The sequence below is a fragment of the Mauremys reevesii genome, linkage group 10 (assembly GCF_016161935.1).
Source record: "Mauremys reevesii isolate NIE-2019 linkage group 10, ASM1616193v1, whole genome shotgun sequence".
NCBI classification, from domain to species: Eukaryota; Metazoa; Chordata; order Testudines; family Geoemydidae; genus Mauremys; species Mauremys reevesii.
In genome coordinates, this window is record NC_052632.1 from 19,038,741 (window position 1) to 19,058,891 (window position 20,151).

Consider the following 20,151-nt stretch of genomic DNA (forward strand, 5'->3'; position numbering starts at 1 on the left):
CAGACATTATCAGACATTATCAGACAGTTATCAGACATTATCAGACAGTCTTTTCTGTGTCAGTCTATTTTTGATAAATATTTGGGGCTAAATTCTGACTTCAGTGGAGTTACACCTGGGATTAATTTGTCCTTGTTTATTTCTAGAGTTGAATATTTCACAGTAGAAAAACGTATCTAACTTGAAAAATCTTTAAATGAGTCTTTTGGAGTTGTAAACTTTCAATGTCTGTTTTAATAATTTTAATGCTACTGTTCTGTATTACTAACTTTTTTTTAAACCAGATCATATTACTGCATGTTCTAGAGTGCAGATTATTTGCAAATATCCAAGGGCCAAATTTCTCTGTTTGTTGAGCAAGCAATACTGTTCAACAAAAGTTTTTTTGGTTCAGTTTTAAGGATCATAGATTCTGTCCCTAAATATTTTAAATCCTTATCTATATCTGATTCAATATTAGTTTATTAATTATTTGCTTTATGCTTGAACTGTCATTTACTGTCATATATAGAGGCATTCTCCAGCCTGATTACTTCCAAAGTGCTAAATCAATAAGAATACTTTTGTGAAATGTTCAGTATGATGTCATATATCAAAAAGCTAGATAGGAAAAATGTCATACAAGGTAAAGGAATTAAAAATGAGCACTTGCAGAGAAAGCCATGTAAGGTGTTTGTTTTTGTTTTTTAATTGTGAGGACCTGAACTATATATGCTGTTTTTACCCCTTTTCTGTCCCAAGCTGCTAGTCAAAGTTTAGGGCCTTGCAAGGGTTCCAGCTAGGAAGAGAAATTGAATATGGAGTCTGTTACCTTTGATGCAATCTTGTTTATTTACAAAGAATGTACAAATTCCTGTTTCCTTGACAGGGGCGGCTCTAGAAATCGGGCTGCCCCAAGCAGCGTGGAGCGCTGCGCCGCCCTTCCCCGGTCCCGCGGCGGGTCCCCTCTTCCCGCGGCTCCGGTTGAGCTCCTGCCGGCATGCCTGCGGCAGGTCCACCGGAGCCCGGGACGAGCGGACCTGCCGCAGTCATGCCTGTGGGAGCTCAACCGAGCCGGGAAGACGGGACCCGCCGCAGTCATGCCTGCGGCAGGTCCGCTCGTCCCGGGCTCCGGTGGACCTGCCGCAGGCAAGCCGGCGGGAGCTCCACCGGAGCCAAATGCCGCCCCCCCGGGAAACGGCCGCCCCAAGCGCCTGCTTGGCGCGCTGGTGTCTAGAGCCGCCCCTGTTCCCTGAACACACAATGAACCAAACAATAAGAAACAGTGTCCTTGGTCTCAATACCAAAAACTCTTTCAGTCAGCACCCGCAAGAGCTCTTGCTCTAAGCTTTTTTCAGCATGTGCTACCTGCTGCTTGTTCAGGCTGTGTCAGTCTCTCTTTCTCTCACTTTGCCACTGACACACCCCCTTATCGAAAGGCTATATTTATCCTACAGAAAGGGGTGTGATTCCCAGCTCACCTGGACATACTGGTGCTAGCTCTCATCTTAGCCAGCATGCTAAAAATAGTACTGTAGCCATGGTAGCTTGGGCAGCAGCAGCTAGCAATTCCGAAGAGTCACCCATGGTGTCCAGGCAGGTTTGCATTTGGGGTGCTGTTACTGCTCATGCTACTGTGGCTGCACCATTTTTGTGTGGATTAGAGCTGGTTGGAATAGGTGGAGCCAGAACTATGGGGGCAGGGCCGGCTGTAGGTATTTTGCTGCCCGAAGCACGGCAGGCAGGCTGCCTTCAGTGGCTTGCCTGTGGGAGGTCCCCAGTCCCGCGGATTCGGCAGTACGCCTGCGGGAGGGCTGCCGAAGCCGCGGGACCACCAGACCCTCCGCAGGCATGCCTCCGAAGGCAACCTGCCTGCCGCCCTCGTGGCGACCGGCAGAGCGCCCCCCGCGGATTGCTGCCCCAAGCACACGCTAGGCGTGCTGGGGCCTGGAGCCGCCCCTGTATGGGGGTTGTTAGGCTTCCTGATCCATGGCAAGGAGATTTCCAGGCCACACAGCTTAGGCTGGAACCTGGTCTCTGGAGGCTGGTAGGCTCTGAGTTCTGTGGCAGGGACCCTGGCAGCTCCTGGAATCCCAGCTGGAGCCGAGGCTTCCCTGCTCCCTGCTTGAGTCACGGTTAAGACAAAAATTTGTCATGGAGGTTGCAGAAGTCATGGAATCCGTGACTTCCAAAGACCTCGGTGACATCAGCCTGCGGGCATCTGGGAGCTGCGGTGTACCCTGCCACCTGAGGCGGTGCGGGCCCCTGAGTGCCGAGCTGCCACGGGTGGTGGGGAGACCCCACTGCCCCCGGCTGCTGTGGGCAGCAAGGGACCCCTGTAGCTCACCACTGCCATGGGCGGTGCTGGTAGGGGGGACCTTGCAGCTCCCTGCTGCCCAGGCAGCAGCATGAACCCCTTCTGCCAATGGCTGCCATGGGCAGCAGGGGACCTCTATAGCTCCCATCTACTGTGGGCGGCATGGGGTATCCAGGAGCTCTGGGCTGCTGCGGCAGCTGGGGGCTCCCCACAGCTCCTTGTTGCTGTAGGCACTGAGGGGTCCCGCAGCTCCCGGCTGCCATGGGCAGCGAGCCCTTCGCCACTTCAATATGCGGGGGCAGGGGGACCCTGGAGCTCTGAGCTCTCATGGGTGATGGGGTGCCCCGGAGCTCCCAGCCGGCCAGCAGCTGCCCAGCAGCTCCCCACTTTGTCATGGATAGAGGGTGGGGGATAATAGGAGCCTATATAAGAAAAAGCCCCAAATATCAGGACTGTCCCTATAAAATCGGGACATTTGCTCACCCTACTTGGAGTTCTGACTTTGCACGAGGTATTAGGATTAAGGAATCTGATAAACTGATAGTCATTTTTGTGTTTTTCAGTTACTTTAATCTGAAAGGTATGTAAAAGGACAATTCTTAAATTTTCATTTAACTGTCAGAAATATCAACAGCACAGTCTTAAATAATTTTAGTGAATTAAACTAAAGGTGCAAACTAAACTAAGCCAGTTATGAAATAATGGAAATGGTAAAAAAAAGATAAGAATAATCCTAGAAAGTTTTCTTCCTGTTTAACGTTTAGTGGCTTAGTTTTGGCTTATGGTGCAGCCATGTCAATATATTATAACTTCTGTAATTTATGTTGAAACTAACGTCTCCCGAACCACAACCCTGGCCATATGTGCTCAAGTTTACATGACTGAGGGGAAAAGGGAGGGGAAATAGCAGATATTCATTAGCCACATGTTTTATGTGACTTATGAAGTGCATGAAGGAAAAGGCATGTGTTATGCCCAAGTTACAATTCTGCACAAGCAGACACCTGTCCCCAAGATGCTGTGAAAAACTATGCTGGTAACATTTATTGCACCAAAAAGAGAATCATTTAGGTGTTCATGTATTCATATCCCATGCTGCATGCAAAATACATCTCAAGAGATGAAGTCCCTTTAGAACAGTCAACATGCATCACACTGAGGACTTACATGAGTGCCTGTAGCATCCTTGCCTTATCTTCAGAAAAGGTGGTACTTGGCACAGGAAATCTTAAATAATTAGTGGAAGTGTTGTGGCAGTGGTGGGGCTTACTGCAATTTTGACACATTTGCCTCATGCAGTTCTCACATTTGTGCTTACTTCTTCTTTCATATGTGACGGAAGTTAATATCTAGATTGTTTAGCCACCTAGGGTGATCAGATATCCCGATTTTTATAGGGACAGTCCCGATATTCAGGGCTTTTTCTTACATAGGCATCTATTACCACCCACCCCCGGTCCCGATTTTTCTCACTTGTTATTTGGTTGCCCTATAGCCACCTAACTGCTGCATTATTGAATCTAGCAAGGTGTTGCAGGCCACCCTCCAATCTAGTAATTATGCAGTCCTCCTTCATGTTTGACTGTCTGAATTGCTGTCTTGCAATTACACTGTGAAGATTGGGCTAAGCCAAATTTCTGCACTGTGGCAACCACTCTAGTCAGTCAGCAGCCATAGTTGTTGGTAGGTCATAAGTATATAAGTTTCAAATGAGAGGAGCTAGATTGGATCCTTGTGGGAGTCAATTACGGAGACACTTAAGCTGGCTCACTTTGTCTCCAGCTTGCATGATGAAGCCCTGATTCCTTATAATTTCCATGATGAACTGTGCTATGGGCTTACAGGGAATAGTCTGCAACAATTTGGCTTTCAGCTGTACATGCCAGACAATATCATATGTGGCTGACAGATTCAACAGAATGGTGCCAACTTTCTTGCCCTTCTTGAAGGCTTCTCTGATGTCTTATGCTAGACATATGACTTGACCTTGGGTACACCATCTTTATCCTAAAGCCAGCCTGAGCAAAAGGGCAGTTATGGTGTGATAGCCTTGTTGATGTGCATCAGAATGTCTCTCCATAAGCTTGTATGTGACAAAAGAGAGAGGTGGGTTGGTAGCTTTTGGGATCTTTGAGTAGTTTTCTTGGCTTTGGAATGGCTATGACTTTTTCCCTGCACCAGATTTTTGGAATGCAGCTGTCCTGGAGCCATCAGCTGAGGAACTGAAGCAGCTAGCAAACTAGTGCAAACTAAATCTATTATTTACACTTTCCCAAACTTTTCGAATACGTAAATTGCATTTTCAAATCTTAATATCTCTTATTGTTTTACAAAACATGGTTAACTTTAGATGTAAAATAATGCTGTTGTGATTCTTCAGCTGTTTCTTTAGAACCATAACAATATTTCAGAATTGCATCAAGACTGGATTTCCTGGTTAATGCATTCAAGGGCCTTAGATGTGTGAGCATGGTTCTTATTGAAGTCAGTAGGACCTAAGATCATGCATTAGAAGACATCCTAATTTAAAAAGGTCCTAAATTTCATTCTGTAGGAGAAATATGATCCTACTTGAAAGGAAAACTTTTGGATCTGAAGAAAACTCATTAGACCTGATTCTCCACTTAGTTGCACTAGCTTTGTTCCAGTATAAATCCATTCAGATCAATGAAGTTTCTCTGGAGTAGAACTGGTGAAATAGTGAAGAAACAGACCCATTATTTACTGAGAATGGCCATTTCCTTAATAGGCCTAAAGGGATTATAGCTTTATCCAGGGATTTGTCACTTTGATGATTAAGTGGCATAAGCAGTGTCATTGTTTTACAGAGCTGCCTGAAAATCTGGAGAAAAATACATAGACCATTGGTAGTCATATTGACTTTGGTAATAAATGAAGCCAACAGAGAGCAATAATGAAGCTTAAAAGCAAAAATAAAGGAGTAGCATAAAAGACAAAGACCTATACAAAAACTGGCAACATTCAAATAAGTGTGTGATCAATTTTTAATGTGTGCTGACAAAGAGAAACCAAACAGATGAAAGAAGTGACTATGGCTGAAAGGACTGAATAACCTACACCCAAATTAGCAATGCCTGGGATAAGAGTCAAAATAAAATTGGATGGTTATATAATAGTGGATACAGTTCACACAATGCAGAGTTGAACTTAGAACTCAGCTGATGCAGTAGTTAAGAGCTGAGTATTTTGGCTCAGCTAAATCTGAGTGAAACCCTTAAAAGAAAGGATAGTTCCTATATATCTTTCCTTCCGCCATCTTCCTTTTTTTTTTAACCTTCATTCTTTTCCATTTCTTTTTCTTTACTTAGCCCTCATCTACACTGAGGGAGGAAGGATCGATCTAAGTTACACAACTTCAGCTACGTGAATAATGTAGCTGAAGTCGACGTACTTAGATCAACTTACCGTGGTGTCTTCACCACGGTGAGTCGACTGCTGCTGCTCCCCCGTCGACTCTGCCTGCACCTCTTGCGGTGCTGGAGTACAGGAGTCGACGGGAGAGCGCTCGGGGGTTGATTTATCACGTCTAGACTAGATGCAATAAATCGATCCCCACTGGATCGATTGCTGCCCGCCGATCTGTTGGGTAGTGTAGACGTACTCTTAGGCTGCCTTTTAAACTCTCCACAGTGATCAGGATTGCTGTATTTCACCCCTTTAAGGCACAGCAGGAATCTGAGGGCCTTGTTTTGAGCTGCTTTCACCTCTTTCAGTTCCCATTTTTTGTTTTGTTTTTTAATTCTCTCCCTCCTTTCTTTGTCCTTCAAAACTTCTACTGTCTTGCCTTTTCCTTTTAATACTCAGCATTTTTCAGGTGGAGACAATCCTGGTAGAGCTGACTGGAGAATGACAATTCCATTTGATGGCAAATTTTGAGGTTTTGAATTTTTTTTCGTTCCAGTGTAGAATGCAAACAAAACCATGCACATGTCTGGCTAGCGCCTGATAAGAACATAAGAACGGCCGTACTGGGTCAGACCAAAGGTCCATCTAGCCCAGTATCTGTCTACCGACAGTGGCCAATGCCAGGTGCCCCAGAGGGAGTGAACCTAACAGGCAATGATCAAGTGATCTCTCTCCTGCCATCCATCTCCATCCTCTGACCAACAGAGGCTAGGGACACCATTCTTACCCATCCTAGCTAATAGCCATTTATGGACTTAGCCACCATGAATTTATCCAGTCCCCTTTTAAACATTGTTATAGTCCTAGCCTTCACAACCTCCTCAGGTAAGGAGTTCCACAAGTTGACTGTGCGCTGCGTGAAGAAGAACTTCCTTTTATTTGTTTTAAACCTGCTGCCTATTAATTTCATTTGGTGACCCCTAGTTCTTGTATTATGGGAATAAGTAAATAACTTTCCTTATCCACTTTCTCAACATCACTCATGATTTTATATACCTCTATCATATCCCCCCTTACTCTTCTCTTTTCCAAGCTGAAGAGTCCTAGCCTCTTTAATCTTTCCTCGTATGGGACCCTCTCTAAACCCCTAATCATTTTAGTTGCCCTTTTCTGAACCTTTTCTAGTGCTAGAATATCTTTTTTGAGGTGAGGAGACCACATCTGTACACAGTATTCGAGATGTGGGCGTACCATGGATTTATATAAGGGCAATAATATATTCTCAGTCTTATTCTCTATCCCCTTTTTAATGATTCCTAACATCCTGTTTGCTTTTTTGACCGCCTCTGCACACTGCGTGGACATCTTCAGAGAACTATCCACGATGACGCCAAGATCTTTTTCCTGACTCGTTGTAGCTAAATTAGCCCCCATCATGTTGTATGTATAGTTGGGGTTATTTTTTCCAATGTGCATTACTTTACATTTATCCACATTAAATTTCATTTGCCATTTTGTTGCCCAATCACTTAGTTTTGTGAGATCTTTTTGAAGTTCTTCACAATCTGCTTTGGTCTTAACTATCTTGAGTATCATCTGCAAACTTTGCCACCTCACTGTTTACCCCTTTCTCCAGATCATTTATGAATAAATTGAATAGGATTGGTCCTAGGACTGACCCTTGGGGAACACCACTAGTTACCTCTCTCCATTCTGAGAATTTACCATTAATTCCTACCCTTTGTTCCCTGATGATAAGAGACTGGGCTATGGGAGACCAGACTCAAGTCCCTGCTTTGCCTGATTCAGAGCAGAGATTTTCATCCCACATCACTTCAAATCAGGCAGAGCAGGGACTTGACCCAATTACAGAATGTCTGTCTCTTTCTCCCTCTACCTTAACCCCCTCCACCACCAACCACACCAAAACACATTTGTGCTGAAAGTTTCAAGGAAACCAGCACATCTCCACTAAATTCTTTGGCTTTGATGAAATAGCATACTTTGCCAATATGATATTTCTGAGCAGCTCTAACACCATGCTCAGACTTGGGCTGTAGAAGTTTTAATTTTCTCATCCATGGTTTTGTTTTGGGCCTATTTCCACCTTTTTGAGAATATGTTTGTTAAAAGATCAGTAGTTATAGCAGGTCTTACTGTCTCTGCTGTGCTGTGCACTAACAAAGCATAGTACCTCCACTACTAAAGTGCTCTTTCTATACTGCTTGCCAGAGGAGCAACGTCAGACGCCGCAAGGAGCATGGGCTATGCTTGGAACAAACTTATTTCTGAATGATCTTCTGAGTAGACTGTAAAATATTTTCTTCTGTCTTAATAAAAATGTAAATATTCTGTGTATGTTGGGGTTGGGGGAGACGTATTTTTAAATTTTGAATTTGATCTGTGGTAAATAGACTTCTTTGCAGATCTGCTGAAATACCTAGAATATTTCTGATGAACAGCGCTATAAATAGGAGTGGCTCTGCAGATTTGGAAATTTTAGTATTATCATTAGCAACAGCACATTGACTACACTAGCTATTGTTCTATAGTCTTCCGCTACTACTATTTTTTTAAAATAAATCTCCAGCTATATATGGGCCAAATTCTCTTTGAATGTTTACATATTGTTCTTATTGAAGCCAGTGGGTGTCTGCACATTCCAGAGCAGAATCTGGACCAAAATAATTTGCATGATTTTTCTTCTGTTTATATTAACCAAATTATTGATATCTAACTAGTTTTAGAAAAGGCAAAACTATATTAATTCAATATAGTAACTAATATGAACAATAAATAACTAAATACCATAAGAATTAATTTGATAATTTTACCATATCAAACATAAAACAGCAGTGCAAGATACTATCATTTGGTAAGTGCTCTAAAGATATGTATTTTATTTACTCATGTAGGCTGGCAGTTGGGACCCTGTGAAAAGTAACCTAATGTGATGATGATTTGTAGAAAGAAGAAATTATTAGGTAAGTGATCTGTTTTGTGTGTGTGTATAGGAGATTATGTATGTGTGTAGTTTATAAAGAGAACATATCTCCTGTTTAAATTTTTTATGACTTGAATTTTAATTATGTAGAGCAGAGATGGTAAGCAATTAATCTTAACTCTGAGGTATAATTCCAATGAAAATGGACAATTGCTTTCAGGACAAGCTGTTTTCTTTTTATAAAGCAATACACTGGCCAAAAGAGAGAATGTAGATCAGTGGTTCTCAAACTGTGGGTCGGGACCCCAAAGTGGGTCAGGACTGCATTTTAGTGGGGTCGCCTGGGCCAGTGTTACACTTTCTGGGGCCCAGGGCTGAAGCCGAAGCCTGGGGGCTTCAGCCTGGGGTGGCGGGGCTCAGGTTCTGTCTCCCCCCCTCCACACCTGGGGTCATGTAGTAATTTTTGTTCTCAAAAGGGGGTCGCAGTGCAATGAAGTTTAAGAACCGCTGATGTAGATCATATGTTCAGCTATAAAGATCATTGTACTACAGAATCACACTGTTGGTAGCGTGGGCAGTCTTTCCTTTCAATGACATGGAAATCCAGCCTGTTACAGATGACTTTCCCACATTTCATTTTAATGATCCTTCATACAATGAACATTTTAATCATCTATCTAAAGGGCTCTAAACTGAAGAGTTTCTGTCTTTAAACAAAATATGTTTCAGACTCTTCCATTGATTTCATATTTTAATTGAGGATAGACATGGAACTTGTAGGTAGCTTTAGAATTTTGTTTTACATGTGTGAGTGTTTTATTTTTTTTATTTTTTATTAATTAAATCTTCTTTTTAAACATAGTTACATGCATATTTGATTAAAGATTCTTCATAATTAAAACCCCCGATAAGTCTTATCTTTATGTGAAAATAGATTAGACTATTCTTTTGCAAATAGAAATATATTTTTACATTCAAAAATGCTTTTCTAAGAGTCAGAGTATAATTCTAGCTATTTTTTTGTGGATTTGCCAATTCCAGGGAACATGAAGTATTTTAATGAGTGTTCTTTCTGTCTTACACCCTGACCTTGCATCAGGATCCACTAGTGCAGATTCCTTTACCTGTGTGGTATCTCCTTGACTTCTTGGGACTCTGAACAGGCAAAGAGATTTACACTAGCATAAGATGAAAAAAGATTAGGGATTTACAGTGAAATCCCGGCCCTGTGAAAGTCACAATGGGAGTTTTGCCCCTGGCTTCAGTGGGGCCAGGATTTTACTTTTAGCATTCAGGATAACTGAGAACTCTTTATGATCTTAGAAATGCCTCTATGGTTAAACATACAATTATCTTAATTCATAAGATCATACCTTTTTAGCTATGGGGAAAAACTTCAACTTAAAAATATATTTTTCTCTTGGTTACATTATGACAATTGTAGGAAACTATAGGGAGAATTCTTCCGCAACCCAGTTTTTCCTTCCAGTACTGACTTCAGTTTTGTTTTTTGACCCTTATTATTCAGTTCTTTGAGATAGATTTTAGGCTAAAACATTGGAAAGGGTTCTCCATTTATTTTGTAAGGTAGACAGAATAAAAGGTTACTGCGATTAGACAAGAATTATCTGTAGCTCTTTCAGATGGATATCTAAGTTTACATCCAAAAATATAAGTGGAAGAATGTGACAGTATTATTTTTTTCTAGAAGAAATGAAACTGCTTTGAACTACTAACTAATTTACAACTTCTTTACTTTCAAGTTCCTGTGATATTTTATTGACTGCATTAGAGAGTAAAGAACATTCATGCTCATGATGTAAAATACTGTACAGCTGAATATCTGTAACATACTATTATGAATGTATATTTAATGTAGCAAAAACTATCAGTGGGAATCACTGAAATGGTGACAGTAAAAAAAAAATTGGGTAGCAAAAACATAATACACAAATTGTGTATATAGGACGACTTAAGATGTATGTATAACATACCTGAGTAACCACGTGACATGGTAACCCTGGTCCTCGCTTCCATTTTGTTATATTGTTATTTCTTTTGTCTGAGCATTTAGGGGCCTTGTAGGGTTGTTTTCACAGAATAAATGGCTCACACAAATCGAGTATACTTTATGGTTCAATCCTGTTTATTTACAGAGAATATACATAAAATCCTGTTTCCCTGAGCATAGTAGAAACAAACAGCAGGCTGTTTCCGTGCTCCTAATTTCCAAGTCTGCTCCTCCACTCAGTTCTGTATTACCAGAAGCTGTCTCCCTCTTTGTCAGGATCAGGATGAGGGCAGTTAGATTTAGTGGTCGGAGCAGGAGTCAGGCCGAGTCAGGTACTGGGAGATCAGAGGGCAAACCAAGGTTCAAGCATCAGAGGCAGTCAGGTTTAGCTTACCAGGAGAGCAGGGTGAGGCACCAGGTTACAGACAGCAATGGAAGAGCAAAGGCAAGGACAAACCAGGGTCAGAAGGCAGAGTCTAGGGTCTATCGCAAGCAAGGTCTGGATTGGAAACAGGCAGGCAGTTTATGTTGTTGCTTAGACAGCTTTCTGTCATGGCTTCTTGATTTAAGTACTGGTACCAGCCAATCTGTAGCAATGATGGTATGCCACTCAGGTCTTGCTGTGCGGCATTTCCTGCCAAGCCCAGCCTCACAGGGGTCTCCTGTGGGAGCCCACTCTACGCCTCCAGTGGAGATATGGGGGCATCAGCAGCACAGAATTCCCGTGATCCCAGGTTCCATTCCTGAAGGTTCTTACACTCTTTTCCTTCTCAGGTCCATGCTCACAACTGCTTCTCTCTCTGTCTGATCACTTTTTTGTCTGTCTCACACACACACATAGCTTCCCAAACATTCCCCTAGCATCCATATTTGTGATCCTGGAACCTCTTGGCCCTGTTGTTAACTTCCAATCAGGTCTTGCTCTATGGACCATTGCCTTGGGCAGTGGCTTCTATTGTTTCCAGCTATATCACTCGTAAAGGGGCTTAAATGGTCCTTCCATGTGCTTAGCACATCCATTGGCTTTAACAAGATCTGTGATTGAATATCAAAGAGCTGCTTGATGACATCCTTTAACACCTTCCAGCATGCAATAACCAACCTCCAGCAGCCCATGCACAACTTTGTCACTGTTACCTGTTGCACAAAGCCCACAATTGGATGATAAGTTCTTCAGTGTAGGAGCAGCATCTATTTTATTGACTATAAAGCACCAAGCAAGTTTTGGGTACTGTATGGATAATACATTTAATAATTAATAATTCCAGTCACCTTTACTATGCTTTATGTTAGTAAGTTTTTCTATTACAAAATTAGCTCACATTTTACCGAATCAGTTGTTCCTTGAAAGTATTGCAATCTGAATGAAAGCTATGGGCTTGATGGTGGGAGATGCTGAAGCACCCTCAAGTCTCAAACTCAGTTAAAAGCACTTAGCTCCATCCAGGAGTTGCCTCTGCTCCTAGAACCCAGGCCCAAAGGCAATATCAATAATTTGGTATAGTAGTCTTGTACTCAGTTGTAGATCTCTTAGAATTCTGCTAGTTAAACTGGTACGTTCTGAAGCTTAATGAAAATATATGGTGTGGCTTTTCTGTGGTACCTGTTCTATTCTCAGGTCTTGTACATATTATAGTGATAGTGGAAATTATGTGCATCTCAGGAAGCAATTAGTTTCAAAGCAGCTGAGACACTTTAAGAAGTTTCATGAAACTAGCATGGGGAGACAGGAGAAAATTGAGCTGAGTCCTTTCTCTGGGCTAAGAACAGGAATTTTTCTGCCTCTACCGTGGTGGGTGGTCTCTTTATTCATGCAGACTTGAGGGTTTCTGTAGCTGTTGTTTGAACTCTGAAATATTAGAATAGCTCTGTAATGGGTTGGATCACAGAAACCCCCTTTGGGACTTCCACCTGATGTGCTGAGACTACTTCTGAGCCTGTTTTCCCTGGCAGCTTGGGACTTCAGTGCCCTGCCTGGTTTGAGCCTGACACACTAGCCTGCTACAAACACAGACCCAGGTCTGAACAATGTCCCCCAAAAGCTGCAGGCTTAACTGAAAACTGCTTAAGATGTGCTCCTTCTCCAGCACTCCTATACCCAGCTCCCAATGGGGTCCAAACCCCAAATAAATCTGTTTTACCCTGTATAAAGCTGACACAGGATAAACTCATAAATTGTTCGCTCTCTATAACACTGATAGAGAGAGATGCACAGCTGTTTGCCCCCCCCCAGGTATTAATACATACACTGGGTTAATTACTAAGTAAAAAGTGATTTTATTAAATACAAAAAGTAGGATTTAACTGGTTCCAAGTAATAACAGACAGAACAGAGTGAATTACTAAGCAAAATAAAATAAAACACGCAAGTCTAAGTCTAATACAGTAAGAAAGTGATTACAGATAAAATCTCATCCTCAGAGATGTTTCAATAAGCTTCTATCACAGACTGGACACCTTCCTAGTCTGGGCACAATCCTTTTCCCTTGTACAGCCCTTGTTCCAGCTCAGGTGGTAGCTAGGGGATTTCTCATGACTACAACCCCCTTTGTTCTGTTCCACCCCCTTATATATCTTTTGCACAAGGTGGAAATCCTTTGTCCCTCTCTGGGTTCTCGCCCTTCCTTCTAAATGGAAAAGCACCAGGTTAGAGATGGAATCCAGTTCAGGTGACATGATCACATGTCACTGTAAGACTCCAAGCCCTCATTCTTCCCAGCCTGACTCACAGGAAGGCCTGCAAGCAAACAGAGCCATCCACAGTCACTTGTCCTGGTTGATGGGAGCCATCAAGATTTCAAACCACCATTAATGGCCCACACTTTGCATAACTACAATAGGACCTCAGATTTACATTTCATATTTCTAGCTTCAGATACAAGAGTGATACATTTATACAAATAGGATGACCACACTCAGTAGATTTTAAGCTTTGTAATGATGCCTTACAAGAGACCTTTTGCATGAATCATATTCCAGTTACATTACATTCACACTCATTAGAATATTTTCATAAAATCATATAGAGTGCAACATCACAAGCTCTTATTTGAGTTTGTGCACATCTTATGTGCTGGCTAAAGAGGAATTTCTGGGACTGTCTTTGGAGTTTGTCAGTACTGCTCCTTGATTGGTTAGAGCAATAATTTGTTGAATGATCTAATGACCTTCCCTCCCATTTCTCCTGGGGTTGAATGTGCTGCCTTTGCAGCATTCCTGATGATTCTCAAAGCCAAAAGAACTCCTGCACGGCAGTTATAACAAGAACATGTACAGGCGTGATCACTAGCAGCCAGCCTGGATTTACTAAGAACAAATCATGCCAAACCAGCTTGATTTACTTCTTTGACAGGGTGACTGGTTTGGTTTGAATAGGGGAAATGCAGTGGACATAATGTACTTGGACTTTAGCAAGGCTTTTGACACAGTCCCACATGACATTCTGATAAGTAAGCTGGAGAAATGTGGGCTCTGTGGAACTACCATTAAGTGGATACATAATTGGCTAAACAACAGCAAAAAATGAGTAACTCTTAATGGAATGATGTCAGATTGGAAGTAAGTCTCAAGCGGAGTTCCACAGGAGTCTATTCTGCATCCAGTATTATTTAACATCTTTATTAATGACTTAGATGTAGGAATAGAGAGCCTACTGATGACATTTGCAGATGACCCAAAACTGGGGGGAGTTGCAAACACTTTGGAGGATATAGCTAAAATTCAATGGGATCTTGATAAATTGGAGAACTGGGGCTATAGACAACAAAATGAAACTCAGCAAAGACAAATATAAGGTGCTATATTTAGGGAAGAAAAATCAAATGCACAAGTACAGAATGGGGGATAACTGGCTTGACAGCAGCACTTCGGAGAGGGATCTTGGACTTGTAGTGGATCATAACCTCAACATGAGTCAACAATGCGATGCTGTTCCAAAAAAAGCAAATCCAATTTTGGGTTGCATTAACAGAGGCGTAGCATACATGTCATGGGAGATGGTAGTACCACTCTGTTTGGTGCTGGTTAGGCCTCAGATGGAGTACTGTGTCCAGTTTTGGTAACCAATGTATAGAAAGGATGTAGAGGAACTGGAAAGGATCCAGAGGCAAGTGACAAAGATGATCGAAGGGATGGAATGCAAACCATATGAGCAAAGGCTGAAGTAACTGGGTATGTTCAGTTTGGAAAAGAGGAGATTAAGAGGGGATATGATAGCCGTCTTCAAATACTTGAAAGGCCGCCATAAAGGAAATGGGGAAAAGCTGTTCTCTTTTGCCACAGAAGGCAAGAAAAGAGGCAATGGGTTCAAACTACAGCATAGCAAATTTAGATTAAATCTCAGGGAAAACTTCCTAACTGTAAGAATAGTAGGACAGTGGAACAGAATGCCTAGGGAGGTTGTGGAAGCTGCCATGATTTGTTATTCAAAGTTCCCACGAATGCTATCCCTCAGTTATCCTGCTTTTTGTTTTTCCATTTCTATTTTCAACCTGTACCATACTGGCTTATATTAATTTACAAACTGTCAGTTTTTGCTGCTCTTGGGCTGATTCACCCCTTCCGTTTCTCACACCTAGAGTGTGACTGCTAAGCTTATCAGTGCCGGACTGTAGGGGAAGTGGGACTATGGTTTCAACAATCGCGGTCTCTGGAGATTTTGCAATGCTAAAAGTTTACCGAGAGGGACTTAGACTCCTAAGCCACATTGACCTGCAAACATTGGCTGCCAAGCACATGATATCATCTAAGTGCTGTAATGGTGATGAAGGAGATGAGCATGAAGGTATTTCAATGGGTGACTATCATTTAAGCTCATTTGGGTCTGATTATGATAGTTGGGAATTCTTCTTTGCTGCTGTTGGGGGGAACATATATAAGGGTGTATCAGCCTGATAAAAATGATCTTTACAGGTTTCTGTGTATGATAACTGTGGTGAGTCAGATAGCTGAACATGAGTTCAGACTTATCTGGTTTGCACTGCTCCAGTTTCCATTCCCTTAAGTTTCTGTTTGTGCTTTCTAGCACTGACATACATCTGTGAGAAATGAGAAACAGAAAATGAAACTTAGTTTAGCTTTCTCACTTCTACCGTGGAGCCAGATGCCACCAACGCACAAAAGCTGGATCCCTGTAACTAGTTTTTAATAGAAAATAAACAATTCAGGGTAACTTGTGCTTTTCCTGCTTCTTTAGTGTATTTCCCAGGAATCACAGTGCAACACACTTTGCTTTGTGGAATTAATTAATCCACAAAAGGTCATAAAAGGTCTAAAGCATGAATATTGACTGCTGCTAAAGTTACTGATCTGGCTTATGTGAACTTTTTGTAAACTTTTTAAAAATGGTATTGTGATGTTTCCTAGATATGCACTTTTTAGGACTGGCACATCTCTTGCTATCCAAATGTTAGAGTGGTTCTCAAGTAATGAATTCACTTTGGGGTTTTAGTTTGATCCATTACAAAGACAAAAGACCATTTGAAAAATTTAGCAATAGGTTTGAATTTAATTTACTTCCAAATTTTGAGATATTTAGATTTAGGATTTTGGTTGGGCCAATCTCTATTAAATACTTTATTTATACAAAGCTGTAGTCTTGTCCAATAGAATTCCTCCACTTTTTAAAAGATTTGTTCTGGTGACCTTACACATCAACATTTACTCAAAAACTGTGCTAAATTAGGGTTTTTTTTTTAAAAAAAAATTTTTTTGATGCAATTTCAAAAATATATACTACTGGCTGGAAGATTATCTACCAAACAAAGTATTAAGGGGAAAATTCAAAATCCTGCTTTAACTACTTGCTTGCTGTTTAATTGACTTCTTTAGGAACGTGATGCAAAACAGTCACATAGTGTTGCACCACATATATGGTACAACCTTTTTTGAACTGCTGGCATTTCAGAGAACACTGCTGTGCATCGTTGTTGGGGTGGAGCCTGTAACAAAGGGATTATGTAGTTGGAAACAAGCCCTATCCCAGTCATGCATATCTCAGTCATGCATATAGCAAAAAAAAAAGGTGAGTGGAAATGATTTCAGTTTGGGAAGCAATTTTTGGATTCTTTTGAATGAAAGGCATCATAGAGAAAATCATGATCATTACCATATAGGTAGAGGATAGTAATGTTAATTTCCATTAAAGGTTTTTGAAACGAGGGCACTTGGCTCAGATATGCATCTGTACTTTGACTCCCTCCCCGCCAAAAAATTAGTGATCAGCTGCAAAATTTAATAGAAATGTATGGGTGTTTAATCGGACATTTTGGTTCTGACTCTTCTCTGCTTGGATTTTTGGCCTGACTTGTACTTCATAATCTAATAACTGTTGTTTATGGTACGAACCTTCTTCTGGGGTTATAGAGCCTTGAGTGTGTGCATGGCTACACCCCTTCTCCGCATTCAGTATCTAAAAACTTTGAAATGGTTCATGCCAGTTGTATACATCTTTTAAAATAAAAGAACCTTGCTTAAATCTTCAGTTTCTCATCACTGTAAACATCCGTCTGTTATGTTTGGCTTTCTCATTGTGTTGTTTTGCTAACTGTCTGGCTGTCTACTGTGTTCTTCTATATTCCTGTGCTACTGCTTCTCATTAATGGCAAACTAGAATCCCTCTGTGTTATGGGGCAGCTATGGTATCATCCATCTTGAATGTTCAAAAATGATGAGATTGAGTATAAATCATAGCATTTTAAAAATTAAATTTAAATAAAAAAATAGCTGCGTTCTCTTCATTTCCTTCTGGTTCTTGTGCAGCCAGAGGTGCCAGAAATTTATCTTTAAAAAAAAAAAGAATGCTGATGTTTTCACATAATGGCATGACTCCGGATCTGGGCTTTAAGAAAAAAATCTTGCAAGAATCATGATAAAATTGTGAAAATTGGCCACGCTACATCTGGTATTTAAAACTTTGTGGTTCTGGAGCAAAATTTTAAATTGTTTTGTCAATTAAAAATATAATACATAATTGTATATCTCATGGCATTTTACACAATAAATAATTAATTCATATCAATTTGAATGTCATTTATTTTCCTTCCTTACTGATCTTTACTTTAACATGCAGATAGAGTCATCAGAATAATTAATTTTCCTTCATTTTGTGCTTTTAAAAACGTGCATTTCTATACCAATGGTAAAGGCATGAAATCCTGGTAAAACAAGTGATATGCAAAACACATAGGCACAGGCTGATCTTGTCAAACACAGGTCTTTGTTAGGCACCTAAACCCATAGCTAGGTTGTGTTTCTTTCTCCTCGTGCCTCCCCCCCAGGAGGGGGGGAGAGAGAGAGAGGTGTGTGTGTGTGTGTGTGTGTGTGTGTGTGTGTGTGTGTGTGTGTGTGTGTGTGTGTGTGTGTGTGTGTGTGTCCTGATTTGTTAGAAGGTCTGAGCATCTGTATCAGGAGTCAGCAATCTTTCAGAAGTGCTGTGCCAAATCTTCAATTATTCACTCTAATTTAAGGTTTTGCGTGACAGTAATACATTTTAATGTTTTTAGAAGGTCTCTTTCTATAAATCTATAATATATAACTAAACTATTGCTATATGTAAAGTAAATAAGGTTTTTAAAATGTTGAGCCCCCCAGACCAGTGGCCAGGACCCGGGCAGTGTGAATGCCACTGAAAATCAGCTTGCGTGCTGCCTTTGGCACATGTGCCATAGGTTGCCTATCCCTGATCTATATCCTCCACAGAAGTTAACAGGAGCTGTAAGCATCTCTGAAAGTCAGTTCCCTTTTAATTTAGAAGCCTAACTTGAGGAGAACAGGTTTGAAAAATTTGGCCTTAGTTCTTGGAAATTGAGAGTTTCCTAGTGTTAAACCACAATGAAAGATTGCATAAATGTGGGGGTTAGAATTCGAACCTAGATCCAGATTTGCAACTTTCTCCTATCCTTACAATGAGCCAAATCAAATCAACCACCCCTAAACTTTGGATCTAATTTTTTCCTAACATCCCAAATATCTAAGTTCTACTTTGTGTGTACAAAAGCGTGTGGCATGTGTCTTGGTATTGCCTGTAGGCAAGTTGGTAAAGGGGCTGCTGTAGCCTCCTTGAAACCTCTGCTCAATGTACACTTAGGCTCAAAGCCTAAGGAGAGATTCCAGAGTGGAAATGATTTAAATCACTAGTCAGGAAGACTGGATTTAATCATAGATTTCTACATAAAAGTGCATTCTTGTTGGTTGTTATAACCTTAATACATATTCTTCACAACTCAGAGATAGATATAGGTTTCATATTTAGAAGGTACACACTATACATTTTTAAAGTGATTTATTTCAAAAACTTTTCAGATTAGTTTTACAGCTATATCAGAAAATGAATGACTGGTTATTTCATTTACCAAAGGTAATAGAAACAAATATTTATGAAATCACTGGGAGGTGAACAATCTCCAATTCAACAGGTTAATCATTAATATTTGGAGGATTTTCTTGCCATGCTGTATTAGGAGGAGAACATCACCAGACAGACATTTAAATTATTTTATTTAACTAAAACAATGTTATATGTTTTGGATTTTTTCTTCAACAGCAAACATATATTTTAACAAAGCAAGCATATGAATTTTTGAATTTAGTTAAACATTCAAGTTTTTAAAAATCAGGTTTGTTTTTGTTAAAATTGTTTTTAACTAAAATAGTTAAATGAAATATTTAAAAAAAACCAACAAAAATTAAATCAACTGTGTCAGCCAGGTCAACATGAGAAACTTAAAATATTGGCTTCTGCAGCTAACTCAATCATCTTCACCTTCATTTTCTTGTTTGTTCATAATCTGGAAAAGAAAAAACAAGCTTTCCTGCTTTTTCAGGTCCCAAACGATTTATCAATTTGGAATGAACTAGTCCAAAGGAAGAAAATATTCTTTCTACACCGGCAGAAGAAGCTACTGCTGTTAAAAGTGAGATTATCACTTCAACAGTCTCTGAATCCAAGTGCTTAAGTGACTTCCACCAGTTCACTGGTGTAATTTTCTTTAAAACATCATCAGCAAACATATATTTCTTGAATGGTTCACCCTTAGCTCTGAAGTTTATTATAGTTGGCATTATGGAGGCATGATTGCTGGATGTCCATGTTATAGCCAATTCCTCTTCATCAGCATTTAAGGTTTGACACTGGTACTGAGTAGATAGCTCAGTAGTTTGAGCATTGGCCTGCTAAACCCAGGATTGTGAGTTCAATCTTTGAGGGGGCCACTTAGGGATCTAGAACAGAAATCAGTACTTGGTCCTGCTAGTGAAGGCAGGGGGCTGGACTTGATGACCTTTCAAGGTCCCTTCCAGTTCTAGGAGATTGATATATCTCCAATTATTATTTTTATTGAGAATATTTGCAAGAAAATTATATGGAGATGTTAGCAATAAAACAGCTATTTCCCTGCATTTTGTTTACGGCTACAGAAATAGGCTTCAGAGTACTCAGCACGTGTTCAACATTTCTCTTAAGCCCAATGTTGAGAACTTCGGCTGCGACAGTACCATCTATTTTTTCACAATTTTGTTCACAAACTGTCATCAGAT

The 20,151-nt window shown here is 40.7% G+C and overlaps 1 protein-coding gene across 5 annotated transcripts in view; it reads left to right on the forward strand.

The window, feature by feature from the left end:
• The first annotated feature begins 15,313 nt into the window (after positions 1 to 15,313).
• ATP8B4 (ATPase phospholipid transporting 8B4 (putative)) overlaps positions 15,314 to 20,151 on the forward strand; it is a 152,154-nt gene continuing 147,316 nt past the window's right edge. For all 5 annotated transcript variants that reach the window (XR_005585498.1, XM_039491658.1, XM_039491659.1 and 2 more), the window contains exon 1: positions 15,314 to 15,400. Coding sequence is in view for 4 of the 5 variants with exons in the window: in XM_039491658.1 (XP_039347592.1) it covers positions 15,352 to 15,400 (49 nt within the window). In the remaining variant the exon portion in view is untranslated. The remainder of the gene's footprint in view (positions 15,401 to 20,151) is intronic.